Raw genomic sequence first — 14,242 nt, forward strand, 5'->3', positions numbered from 1 at the left:
TTTGGTTTTGCTTCATAATAAACTGTGTCTTTGTATGGATCTGGCTGTGTGTATATTATAAATCATTTAGAGCTGTTTACACTAAACAGTTCTGTGCCCCATAGCAGGGAACATTGTGTAGAGGCCTGTTTGGTAATAATGAGTACTCGAAGAGCAAAAGGGAAAAGTGAGAAGTTCTCAAACTGTCACAGTTGGGAAACTTTCATTATGATGTGCTTGATTACACTACTAATTAGTGATTATTGCATCACTACCCAAAAGCCAAAGGCTGGTGAAATGTTTTATTTCTAGCATCTGATTCCAATTTTGTTTGTTATCTCAACATTCTGGAGTACAGTGCAGCTGAACACAGACCAACACCCTTCTGACAATTTATCTTCAGTGACTTCAAGGTCACTCAGGGAAGACAAACTGAGTGACTCTATCTTTCATGCATATTTGCTACCTTTCACTTGGAGATTTTATTTTTAAGTTTTTCAGGTTTAACGTCTTGACCTTGCTAGATTTTCTTCTGTATTAAAGCAGAGTAAATAATGCGTTCTGTAGGCTTAGTTATAGCTAGTTTGTTACAGAATGTGATGTTTCATAAAAATGAAAGTTCATCAAAGCTCTTGTAGGTGATACATGACTTTGGCTTCTATCTATGAGAATTCTTGACATGGACTTAAAGTTCATTACTTTATGTTTTCCAAGGAATGTAGGTCAGAAACTTAGAGGTGGAACCACCTTAGCAGACGCTTTGATACATGTAGGAATCTTAAATTCCTTAAAGGACATAAATTCTTTTGAGCAGAGTCGTTCATAATTAATGGAAAAATCCACAAATCTAACCGTTTGCTAGCACAAGGAAGCAGCACTTAAAAAAAAAATCTTTAAGTACAGTTAAGCATAATATAACACGTCCTTATGTCAATAAGATGTAGCTTTGTAGGAATCAAAGCTTAACTTCTGCAGGCACTGATGTCTGTCTTCTGCCACGTGCTTTCCTGTAAGAAGGGAGGAATGAGTTTCCTAAAGCCATTTTTGCAATGCATTTCACCATTTAGATGAGAAACTACACTGCACACTTAAGTGATACTGTTTATATACTTAAGGCTTTAGAAGTGGCCAAGAATTTGTGGACTTGAAGGATTGCTCAAAAACTTCTGTTCTTATAGATAACCATTCTCCTATTAGGTAGGATGTTAGGACAGCAAACTTGCAGACAGTAAAACAAACACTTTTTCCAGTTACATTTTTATGTCTCCAAGCACTTGTATATTTTTTCCAAAATAACAGCATATTCACAAGATCGTTAGTGTGTGATTTAAAAACAAGTTTGTTAGCTCATGTACATTAATGGTTATTAAATGCGTATGCAGCTACTATATCCAAGGTTTTTGTTGTTGAAGCATTTAATGATGGTGGAAGAAAGGGATTTTATATTCTTGCATGTATTTTGCTTTTCTTTCTTGGAAAAAGATGTCTCACAACACTTTCCTAGCAAGCTTATAATAATAGGTTATGGGGTAATGCAAACTTCAAGGAGGTGCAGGTCGTTGTACTATACCCTATTACAGTGTGTACAGCACAAGAGTTCCAAGTTGCTGGTGTTTTTGCTGCCCCATTTTCCAGTTTAGGAGCAACATAAACTATTTTAATTAATACTGTGTCACCAAAAGGTTTTCAAATGGCCAATTGAATTCTGCCAAGATAGAGTCTTTTGATGAAAACATATCTTTATTGATTGTAGAAGAAGAAAATCATTCTTAAAATGAAATCCAGAGAAAAATCATATCCCTCAGAGAAAATTTCTGAGTGGCAGGCTGAGATTAACATCATAAAATTGAATTTGTGCTGCAAACCTTTGATGTAATCAGCAGCTGGGAGATGGTGTTGCCCTTACTGTGCTCCTTCTGATTGTGGTGAATTACTGTGTGGAATGAAATAAGTGTTTCTTGTGTCACTCGTTCAAGAAATACAAACAAGGTATTACTAGGTGGTTCTTGCTAGTTAAAATGAGTTGTATTGATTCCTGGTCCCAGGTTCTTGCTCCCTTGGACTGTAAAAGCAGTACAGTCGCACCCCAGGGGAGATCTGGTGGTCACTCAGCAGTGACTCCTCTGGCTGATGAAGGTGTAGGCCCGGCAGGTCTCAGAAGTCCCATTAAATCTTAAACTAAAAGTGCAGTGGCAGGCAGGGTCTCCAGAATGAAAATGAGGGGAAGCTACCAAAGCCAAGTAGAGGGAAAGGTATGGAATGGTGCAAGTTCTTGAAAAATGTATTAAAACACAGAGAGGTGGGATGTAGAATAGAAATATCAGTAACTGACTGGAGTATTTAATTGTCGCCCACCATCTGATCAGAAACATTAACTGCTTGAAATATAAAAATATTTTCTGTTGTACACACAAACACCTGAGCACATATCTTAAAGGAGCTGATTATTAGTTTTGTTGAGCGAAGTGACAAATACTAGTGAGTTTCAAATAAATAAAAAATCTAATGATGCATCTCTCATTGTTTTACTTGCTGATAGTCTTACTTGTTTACTTGTCCTTTATCTTTGTCTCCTCTCGTTGAGTGCCATTTTTTCAGTTATCACTCCCTTTTCACTTACCCTGTACCCTGTATTTTTAAAAAATTTTTTTACATTATGTTCTGCCTTCTTCCATCTCCATTCTATTCTAATTTCTATTTGAAGTTTCTTTCTCAGTATTTCATTTTCTTTTCCAATTTACTGCATTGCTTAAACCTATAAAAACCTGCATGTACTCTGCTGCTTCACAAACTGCAAAATACTGTTGATTGGTTTCACATTCATGAACACAATGGGATTCTGAAGAGGAATTTATAGCAAAGTTGTGAGCAGCATTGCAGGCATCAGCGTGGTGTCAGGAAGCTTGCAAATACATCATTAGGTCACTTATCCTTAAAAGGTTTTCTCTCTAAATATATTTGGTACTTGTGGCTCTTAGAGGGACTTGTTTTGTATTGTGGACAATGAATGAATCTAATTTTCTTAGTTTGGGAGCAGATGTATCTTTGTTTACCAGACAATAACACACCTCATTTTTAAGGAGAGAGCAACTTTTACAGCATGGAGTAAGTTCTGAGAGTTGTCATAGCTATGTAGAATGTAGAGACTGCAAGTCAATGCAGTATTTAAGTAAAGTTTTTACACCAATTAAAACAAATATTAATAAAATGGCAGATAAAGGCAAAGGATAGACTGAAATCCTTAAGGATTTCTTGTGAATACCTACCAGACTGTAATTAAAACTTAGTTTCTAACACCATACTATTACAATGAAACTGAAGAAGACTGGAGGGGCAACTTGTGCTGTTTTATGTGTCTATCAAATATATAAATGCTTGGGCAAACAGAATTTTGATGGACTGTGAGGACAGACATTGCTTTCATAAAATTTTCAGTAGCTACTGTTAATTAGTTTGCCCAATTATTTTAATTTTGAATCTACAATGAACAACGAAGTGCTTCTCATCTCATAATACTTCCAGGATTGTATAACAATTTCAGCATCTTTTTTTCTGCCCATACTGATCATCATGCATGTAACTGGATTTTGAAACAACTGACCTCACGTTGATATTACAGATTGCATAAGAAATGTGAAATAATAAATGTACAAAGCCAGAAAAAGGCTCCTGACATCATGATTGTTATCTGTAGAGTGATTTTTTTTTTTTAAATTGTGTATGTAACAGTCTTTCTCCTTCCCCAGGTAAGTTATAAACTTGTACTTGGTTGCTTTTATCATGGAATGTTCTGTAGCTATGAGATTCTGTCAAAACCATCGTTCTATTACATGAACCATTTGAGATTACATCTCAGACAAGTTAACTTCCTAGTTATCAAGACCTTGATGCACACTGGAACCAATGAATTCTGAAGTCTGCATTCAGGATATGTTTTTACTGCACATAACAGTTTAATATTGTTCTCGATATTAAAGAAAAGAAAGCTTTCTTTATGCTTTTGAGCAAGCTCTGTCTATAAAAAATGCAGAGCCAAATAATGAATGTAAGCCATGGACTTGACTGGGAGCAAAACAGAACCCTTATCTTTCTCTTGAACTTGGTATGAATATGTGCTTAGAAAGATGTCTAAGATCATGCCTCCTCCTCTGCTCCCTTGCAGCTTTTGAATGGACTTTTAAATTTGTAGCAGCTTCTCTAGAGCAACAACTGTACTCAGCTTCTCAGAGAAGTTTTGATGCTGTATAAATGGTTCAAAGTTGTTAAAATAGTACAGCTGAAGTCCTCTAAGATGTATGAATTGGGATAATTTTCAAATTAAGAGGTTTGTGGTGTGGTTCTGGTGAGAAATGTAGGGACAGGATGGTGGAGATGAGACATTATAGATGGACTGAGCTGGTATGATTTTAACTAAGAACAAGAATATTTTATTTTGACAGTCATGAGGGAGTACTTTCTGGCGGTGAGAGGAAGGCAGGACAAACGAGTTTATTAGGTTGCAAGCAGGGAGAAATGGGAACATGACTGAGGAACTTGATTTAAAGTTGGATTATGAGTTAACGCTGTGAATCAGACATGCTTGAGTGGGCAAAGCTGGAGGAATTTAACTTGTGCTGGTGAGCTTACATGCAGGCAAGAGATGCCTTGGGCAGTATTTGACTTTGTGGAAATGCTCTTCCTCTTTAAAGGAATAGTTTGATAAATAAATTGTTTTAAAAAAGAAATTTTGCTCTAGGTGCTATCAGCTTCTCTACATATCTTTGAGAAAACTAGTATTTTCAGACAAAGTGTAAATATGTGCATTTGTGCAAATCAGCACACAGTATTTCTAGGGCAGTCATGGTATTCTTAGAGTCAAAACATTTATGCAAAATACTCTTTATCTTGTACATCAATATCTTGATTTAAAAGAAGGTTAAGAAGAGGGGGAAGATTTAAGGACAATTATATTAACACAAGTTCATGTGCCTTGTTCTCTATTTCTCTCGCACTTCAGCCACAACACAAGGGCAAAAGTACAAAATATTCATGTGAAAAATTACATAAAAAGGGATGGAATGATTTGTCCAGAGCAGTATCTGTTTATTAATTCCTAAGTTATGTTTTAAAAATGTGCAAATAGATCATCCTCTTCTTAGGTTGCTCCAAAAGTAATGCCTTCTATCTATTTCATGGAAATTACAACAGATACAAACGGCACAATAATACTAGTTGATAGAGTACATTCTCAGCTATAAAATGCTGTACTTCAACATAGACACCATTAGCTATGGATTTTCATCAGCGATAAACAAGAGCCTGTATGCTGTGCTTGTAAAAATGTGCAGCAGCTTGGGTGACCCACTGTTTCACAGCGGCTATGATGATGTCGCTCCTAGGAAAATGTTGCCCATGTAGTCTGTCTTTCGTTGGTGCTAAATCTGGACTATATGGTGGATGTGGTAGGACAGTCCAGCCAGGACTGGCGATGTGTTCCATGGTCTTCAAACTAGTATGGGATCTGGCCCATATTGTGTTGCAAAAGAGACCTCTCTACTTTTCTGGCCAAACTCTGGAAGCTCAAGCCTTCAGCTTAGTCAGCATCGTGATGTAGCAGTCAGAGCTGATGGTTTGTCTGTGTTCCAGGAAGTCCAGAAGAATCACCACTTCATTATCCTGAAAGACAGCGCTCATCACCGTATTTGCTGAGGACTGTGTCTTGAACGGTTTCTTTGATATGGAATTCATGTGTTACCACTCCACAGCCTGCTGTTTTTTCTCTGGGTCATAGTGATGATTTAAAGAAGTCGATGAGTAGAAACTTAACAGCAACGTTTTGTTACTGTTAAGCAAGGTATTTATTGGCAGCGCTGGGGTAGCATCGAGAACTCTCCAAGAATGCTCCACCAGTTGATTGTTCGTGAACAGGTTATATTTTCACATGTATTACATATTCATTACATTCCCAAATTCATTATCCTATCCCCGACCCCCCCTGTGATTGCCCAGCAGACATAGCCTTATTTGGTGATCTTCAGTGTCATCTAGCCTTCTAGCACCGTGATGGTCTACTGTCGGTCCATTGTTAGTTCTTGGGGAGGGCGTTTACTTCCTCCCAACGCTCCTTTTGTCCCAAAGGTTGCAGTGGAATGCAAGGACAATTGAGAAGTCTCTGCACACCCGGATAAGGAAGACAAAAGGGAACATCTTGATGCTGTCACGCTCTAGACATTCCGTTTGTGTTTCTTTTGCCTTGTTAAGGCAGACCAGCCTTGCACCATGTCTCCCCATCTACAATACTACTACATTACAATTATCATCCACAATATCTGAAGACTACTGTGGTGTTGCAAGCAAGTATTAAGAGTATTTTGTTACTTCAAATCAGTGATGACACCACATCTTGTCACTAGTAATGATGTAATCCAGGAATCTGGCACCTTTAGCCTTGTATTATTTCAATAGGCCCTGACAAACTTGCATGCACTGTTCTTTCTGTTTCCATGTGAGTATTTGTAGGACTCACCTGGTGCAAATATTGTCATATTCTAATGTTACCACCATTGTTTCCAATGCATCGAAGCAGAAATTCAGGTCCATTACAACCAAGGAATACCCTGGTCGTAATCTGTCAATTTGTGTGGATGAGCTGTTCAAAATACTCTTCATTTTGTGGTGTGACAGCTGTTCATCACCATCCGAAACATTGCTTGCTTTTCATGTTACTGTCACCACTGCTGAAATGTACCACCCCCTGCCTCAGTGTGCTCGCATCCACTGTTTGGTCTCCATCAACATTCAGCAAGCATTGATGAATGTCAGCGGGTGCTCTTTCTTCTGCATGGAGGAATTCGGTTCCACTCCTTTGCTTCATCTGCACTTCCATGTCAGACATCATTTTGTCAGAGTGCCCCTATGCGGCCATCTGTCACATAGCAACAAAATGTAAGGGAATATTGGTGGGAAGGTTCGCCCTCTACTGCCATACCACCAACATCCACCTCTGATGTCGTGGGCCAACATAATAAAATAGGAGGTGTTACTTTCAGAGCAGCCCTCTTGAGGAACCACAAACTCTTTACTGATACCCACGTTCACCTGCCAACCCCCATGCTCTGGTAGTTTGCTGTTGAGCATAGCTAACACTGCTGGTAGGGGAGGGAAGTATGGTAGCACTACCAAACAAAATCGGCAAGAAAACAGAGTGGCATATGCCCATCAGAGCGCAGGCATGTTGTGTGGGGCAAGGTATAAGACTCCTGATGCTTATATTGTGGTAGTACTGGTTCTTTTTGGCATAGCACAGATTTAAAATAGCAACACTTCACTGCCCCTACTTTGTTCTCAAGCTATTAATGAAGGTGTTAATGAGATATTGGCAACAGCCAGTCTAAAAACTTCATCAGCTTTTCTGTAGCTCCCCTTTTCCAATGCTGATTGAATTGCTTGGTTGTGTTTTTTTTTCTCTTGAGTGTGCTGTGTGTGTTTTTCTGTTGTTGTGTTTCTTTTATTTCTTACTTGGTGGTTGTTTATTTTAATTATTTCTTTTACATTCCATGTGGCTTACAATCATCTTGACTTCTTTCTGTTTTCAGGTGTGAGCTATGAGGGTATCAATACCAGCTGTGGCAGTGTGGGGGAAAATTGCTCCCTCTCACAGCATCACTGCCATTATGATTACAGACGACCAGCAGACTATTGTTACGGGAAGTCAAGAGGGGCAAATATGTCTCTGGGATCTTTCATCAGAATTAAAGGTTTGTTTCTACCAAACTGATGAATTGGGGTTTTACCTTTTATTATCAACGGTGGAATTATCTAGACTCTTGCTTTTAAATTAATTATTAAAGATAATGTATGATTTATTATGGGAAACATGAAGCAAAGTTGTAAATGTTAAAAAAAACCTGTACAAATAACCAGTTATTTGCAGACTTCAGAAAAATTTTCATAGATAATTGCTGACCCATGGATTCTTTTGATATTATGTACTGTAATTGCAGTAAGTAAACATGTACAACTACTGCAGTTGTTACACTGAATTCTTTTTTCTTTAATACAGTTGTTGAGCATGGCCTGTCACTTCAGGATTAAAGATGAAATGTTGTAATTATGATATAATTAAAGTGCAAAACTACTGACAAATCGCTGCTACCGTATTTCATGTCCATTTTCTTGAAAATTGAATGAAGTCAAAGCAATTCCAAATTTTTGTGTTCTTAGTGATGGTTCTGTTCTTGGATTTTGCTGTGTCATTTGAGTTTAAGCATATCTTGACTCTTTAGTTTATGCTTTTATGGGGCTACTTTTTTTTTCCATTAAGGTGATCTTTGCACATGATGAAGCTCATCCTAATCAGAGGTATTACTTGAACGCATAGTATTAAGTATATGCTTAAGAGCTTTGTATATCAATGCCCTGCTTCACTCTGCCACTTCTCCTTTTGCAGCATAGTGTAGGCCAGAGAGATTCTGTACTTTGCCTATTCTATAGCATTTGATACTCCATAAATTCTTCAGGAGAGGTTTCTAGACTACAGTGATTAAAGACTATAATTCCTACTGGCAGCATGCAAACTTGCACGATCCATACACATCTGTGTATTTCAGAAACACGGCTGAAGAACATAAGAATATAAAGCATTTTGTCAATTACTGATAATGTCTACAAGTAGGATTTGCTAGCTTTTATATCTTGGTACTTTACACAGAAAATGCTCTGTTTAAGTTAAACCATTGTATTATTCTCCTAGATTTCATCTAAAGAAATTCTCTTTGGCCATACTGCTTCTGTAACTTGTTTGGCAAAAGCGAGAGAGTTTGAGAAACAGCCATATGTAGTAAGTGCTACTGAAAATGGGTAGGTAACTTAATATTCAATTCATTTTTTGAATCATGAAATGTACATCAACCGTAGATCAAATTCTGCATTTGGCAGAAAGTTTTTAATCCACTTTCTCTATTATATAAAAAGAATATCAATTATGATAATGACTATTTCTCATATACAATAGAGTAACCAAGAATTCATCTCTTGGGCAGTGGAAGAGCTTGGCAAATTCAGGTACCCAGTTAGTAGTCAGGAGAATGAGTTATTCAGAGAGTCAGCTAGGTTCCATTCAAATGGAAGACAACAGACTATGGGAGCAGGATTGGGAGGCTCAGAATTTTAATATCATGGTGACTTTTTTCTTCCTGAGTTTGATCTCAAGAATTGAATCAGGAAGGAGGCTAATGTACTTGATGCAGATTGTGCTTGCTCAGTGAACCTATCTGGAAACACAAGAAAAACTACTCTTGAATAAAAGGTATAGATGTTCTTAGTCTACTTAAATTACATCAGCTACTTTGGAATATGTCCCTTGAGCTTCCTGATCTTTCAGATTTTCTTGTATGTTTGCTGTGATTTGGCACGCTACTTAAGTCAAACTCATTTCTACAGTCCTGCTAGGGTAGCATTTCAAACTTTTATTTCTTGAATATTTTATAATCCTTTGTGCTGGAATCTGAAGCCTATCTGTTGAGGATTTCAGCTTTTGAAAGCAGTTCAAGCTAGTTTTTTACTTCCTTAATGACTTTACTTAAAAAAACTTAGTCTTGATGCTTAATGATATTCCCCTTTCATCTCAGCTTCACCTGTTCCAATTAACAAGGCAGCTCTGTTAAAACCTCTTCCTGTGGTTAAGTCTTGTGGCTTGAAGAGGGCAGCTGACAACTTTCTTCATCTTAAGGGTGCTACTTTCTCACTGAGAGTCTTGTTTATCCTTTCCATCCAGCCACTAGGATCTCTAATTTTCTCAAACTTCAGCTTACAAGAAGATGTTAACTGAACAGTGTGGTTCAGGCTTCTTAAGCAAACTCTTTACCTCTGTCTATCCAGTGGGGCAGTCTAAGCTTTAAAGATTCATCAGAAAAGGAAGGTGGGAGGACTGCAGAACTAGTTTTTGATTGCTCTCTGACAATTCTGCTCAAGGTTTCAGAAGTGAACCTATCTTTCATCTTAATTCTGAAGTTCTGTTAGTGCAATACCATTTCCAGATCATACTGGGAGAAAAGACACTAAAAGCTGTGATGAAATGTGTTAAGAAACAAATGAAGTTTTTGCTATAGATATGGTACATACATACAGACTTGCATTCTGAATGTTCTGCCATACTGGGCTGGCTTGCACTGGATATTGGTAGGACTAAACAGTTTTCTGGCTGCATTTAAATACTTGCTTTCTACCAAACTACTGCTTGCTTATAATCTGTGCTGAGTACAGGAAGAACATGTATCACTTCTCCCTGGAAGGCTACAGTGTGAAGCTGGGAGGTACTAATAGGAAATCTCATCTTCAGGAGATATGAAATTAATCACTCTATTTTCTGGCCTGTGAGTCCTTCAATTCTCTGCCATTTTCAAGCCTCTATCTCCTTGCATTGGGGAGAGAGGGAATTGTGGGGGAGATACTTCCTTTCTTCTTTTCTCCAGCCTAAATCCCTCTTCAGAATCCCTTGAATGTTTCTATAACTGATTTATGCCAGGAGGATGACTATCAGTCACTGCTGGTACTTTTAACATGGAAATCTTGTAATTTAATCCATAACTATTCAGAAGTTTTCACTCATGTCCTGTGTCTGCTTGTGGCATGTACTATAGGACAGTGTTATCATCAATGTGTTGCATCACTTCTTTTTTATATGTGAAGTAAATTAAGTGCAGTGTACAGAAGCTGAAGCTATATTCTGGTCTACTTTGTGTGTGCGTGCATGTATGTATTATAGCAATATCACTGAAGTGGTAAAATTAATTTCCATCCATTCTGATATAAGCAAGAAGTAATTCGTTACCTTGAAATGATTATCAAAGACTAAAAATTATTATTTTTGTTCTATGAACTCTGACAAACTACATGTATAGATTTACTCTTGCATAAGCAAAAAAAGAAGTTAACAAGTGCAAATATTAAGTATTCTTAATATATTGAAATATTTACCCCTAATATTTACAAGTCCTTTTATTAAAAATGCCCTTGAATGGTGAATAATCTGAGAAATTGTGGAAATATTTAAATTTGAAGCATAGATTCATAATTAATTAATAATTATGACTGAATGCCATGTAAAAATTCATTTATGACATTTAAATTTGTTGTGTTTCTGCTGTACTCTAGTTCAGTAGTATGTTGACTAATGTCTCAATGAGGAGGAAAACTAGCTAATGAGACTTTCTAAAACAGAAATGTTATTAAGTAGAACTGACATTCAGGTTGCTGAGAGGCTTCAGGAGCAGCCTCGTGGTGGCACTGTTTCTTCTTAACCGAAAGCATCGGTTCCTCTCAAGATCTGAAGCCCGCAGCAGAAGATGCATTATGTTCTTCCAAACATGTGGTTTAAGTTCAGTGAAATGAATCATTTTCAGGAGGATGTCGTTCCAACGAATGATAGTTATAGTGACACTTTGACGAGCTATAATGGCAGTATACCTACAATTTGTTGTAGACCAGAGTTGGCCTTAAAGTCAGGTTTGCTGCGAGGTAGCAGGGTGTAATTACCAAAACAAAAAGAAACAGATACTGTATGTCATGCCCTGCTAATGACCGCAACGTTTTCTTACCCAGTAATCTGTAACAAAAAGCCACATAAATGACCAGACTGCACTTAAGTACAGCACTAAAGAAAAACTTGGTGGCACAAAATTATTCCATCCAATTGAGTGGAAATGACAGAGAATAACATGAAGTTATCTTTGGCAGGGAGATGTGTGTTTGGAATGTCACTAGTGGACTGTGCATTGAAAACACAAAGCTTCCTTATAGGCATACAGCAATCTATGTAAGTATAGAAACTTCTCATGAAATATCTCCGTTCATTACAAAAGGAGTTTTTCTTTATTAACTTGATTTTTTTTTTAGAAATATATAGTTCTAAATACAGTTCTAAACACAATTCATAGAAAAATAGAAAATTGTTGCAATAGTAGTTGTGTGTTATTTTTCCTTTTAGATTCCTTCTGAGAAAATAACTATGACTTGGTATTCCTTAATCAAATCAAACTGATCCTGGTTAAGCCACAAGGGTCTAGAATGCAATCTCATTTATGTATTTAAAAAATGTGGTGTGAAGTAAGACTGTCTTGTAATCTTTACTCTTGTCTTTGTTAAAATAGCATGGAAGTTTCAAGTTTTAATTGCTGACTTTTGGATGATCTATTTCTGAAGTACAAGCAATCTATGCAAACATAGTGAGCGAGTTTGCTGAAGATGTTATCAAAACCTTTCAAATAGATTTAAAAAATGCCTTAATGGCTAACCTCCAAGAGTGGTCTGCCCCGCTACTGAAAATGCACTTCAGTCATTGCAGGAATCAGGGACAGATTACTGGTTGTTTCTGTTTTTTTTTTTTTTTTTCCCCACTGGCCAAACTGCTTTAAATCTTCAAATCATTTCAAACGTCTGGCTTAATTATATAAGATGTAGGTATTGGAACATAAGAGTGTTTAAAATACATGATTTAGAGCCTAACATGCATGAGTTTGATTCAGAGATGCTTTTATTTGTGGAAATACTAGTAAAAGAGCTCAGGGTTCACAGGTTAATTAAAATGATGCTTTTCTTCAGTGAAGAAGCCTACAGTGGAATTAAATCACCAAATGATGGGAGTCTGAGACTTCATTAAGTTCTCACATGACTCTTAAACTATGGCCAAATTACAGAATAGAAACTTTAGCTGAATAGCTTCTTAACAGTCAATGCATATACATACATACGTACGTGTCTACGTATACAAAAAGTGTAAGCCATTGTTCTAATGAGTATTTGTGTATGTGTGATAGAAAGCATATATGCATTTTGTGTTTAAGTGCACATAAAATTAATGCTCAATTATGTAATTGAAGTATGGAATAATGTGTGTTGTGTACTGCTTTATTAGATTTTAATAGTTATGGAGAAGTTCTGCAGAGAAGCAGACAGATGTGGCTTAGCTGATTACCTGATAATTTGTGTGCTTCTGTGAAGATCAGAAGCAAAAGCTCAATTCTTCTCCTTCGGGTAGGAGAAGGAAATTCCAGAATAGTGTTACTTCTCTATTAAGAGTAGTCTAATTGTGACTAGATAATGATTTTTCATCTGTAATTTTTGCAAGATAAGATGGCTAAAGGATAATGTGAACACCTAAGAAGAAAACTTTCCTAAGAAATTAAATACTGTAGCTAGGACAAGAAACAATTCTTAAAATACAATCTTCAAGTGCTAGTAATAGTTTTGTGTTCTTTGTTTTTGTTTGGCTATGGTTTTTTGAGTGGTTTTGACACTTTTCTTTTTTTTTCCTATGTGACAGAACTTCAAAAAGTAACACTTCATACAGAATGCTGTTGTCTGGGAGTTGTAGTGCATACTGTTTTAGATAGCATCATCATTTAAAAATGTTTTAGTCAACATTATGTGGCTTAGTACTTTCCTGTTGTTCAGCATAGGTAGTTCTACTGTAAATGGCAGATGTGAAGCAGTACAAACAATACTTCCAATTTGCAATGAAGCTTAACACCAAGTTCAACTCCTCGCTGTTTGAGGGATCTTTACTTACGGGACTGATTGTTCAGATAGTGTAGTGTGGTTTGTGTAACAGTTGCAAATTCTTCCTGTTTCTAAACATTTCTCCATCTGATTGTTCATTTCTGCAGCAATAGTTATCCTATTCCCAGTTATTTATGGATCTTTTGTTTTTAGACTTGAATTAGTTAACTGAATGTCTGAGAACTACCTAACCCAAACTGGAAGTACAGAAAAATGAACATATAAAACACCTCAGAGATAGTCACTCTGCACCCTTATCATCTGTTATTAAGTCCTTTGCTATGCGTTTCTTCCTTTCTTTATTTGATTTTTGAGAAATAATGGATTTCTTGAACAGGAGGGCAATTAGTATCATACTGAAAATATCTTCTGGAGTAGAAATTCTTCCTGGAAAATAATTGGAAATTCAATATGAATGCTCTGCATTTTTATCTGACTTATCCCCAGTCTTTGTCCTATTTGATAAGTGAAGTTTTTATCAGATGTTTGGAGGAGATGAGTTCTCAGAAATCACTACCAAACTGTTTAGCGATTTACAGTGAAAATTAACACCTTTACTGCTTTCAAAAATCCTAGTTGCTTGGCGGGGCAGATAGTGTTTTTAGCATGAAGTCCGTTTTTCTAAAATGTAAAGCATGTATTAAGTTGTTATAAATTTATGTGGAAAACTTGCAATTCTACCAAAATTGTTTATTGTTTCATGTCTGCAATTCACTATATATTTTTA

The 14,242-nt window shown here is 36.7% G+C and overlaps 1 protein-coding gene across 9 annotated transcripts in view; it reads left to right on the plus strand.

Moving 5' to 3' along the window:
* WDR72 (WD repeat domain 72) overlaps positions 1-14,242 on the plus strand; it is a 112,436-nt gene that overhangs the window by 1,980 nt on the left and 96,214 nt on the right. For 7 of the 9 annotated variants that reach the window (XR_002441774.1, XM_021407178.1, XM_021407176.1 and 4 more), the window contains 3 exons: positions 7,554-7,715; positions 8,711-8,817; positions 11,695-11,773. Coding sequence is in view for 8 of the 9 variants with exons in the window: in XM_021407178.1 (XP_021262853.1) it covers positions 7,563-7,715; positions 8,711-8,817; positions 11,695-11,773 (339 nt within the window). In the remaining variant the exon portion in view is untranslated. Of the gene's footprint in view, positions 1-7,553; positions 7,716-8,710; positions 8,818-11,694; positions 11,774-14,242 lie in introns of those variants that run through there. The other 2 variants (XM_021407183.1, XM_021407184.1) reach the window with 2 other exon arrangements.

This window comes from Numida meleagris, chromosome 9 (genome assembly GCF_002078875.1).
Source record: "Numida meleagris isolate 19003 breed g44 Domestic line chromosome 9, NumMel1.0, whole genome shotgun sequence".
In the NCBI taxonomy this organism is placed as follows: Eukaryota; Metazoa; Chordata; class Aves; order Galliformes; family Numididae; genus Numida; species Numida meleagris.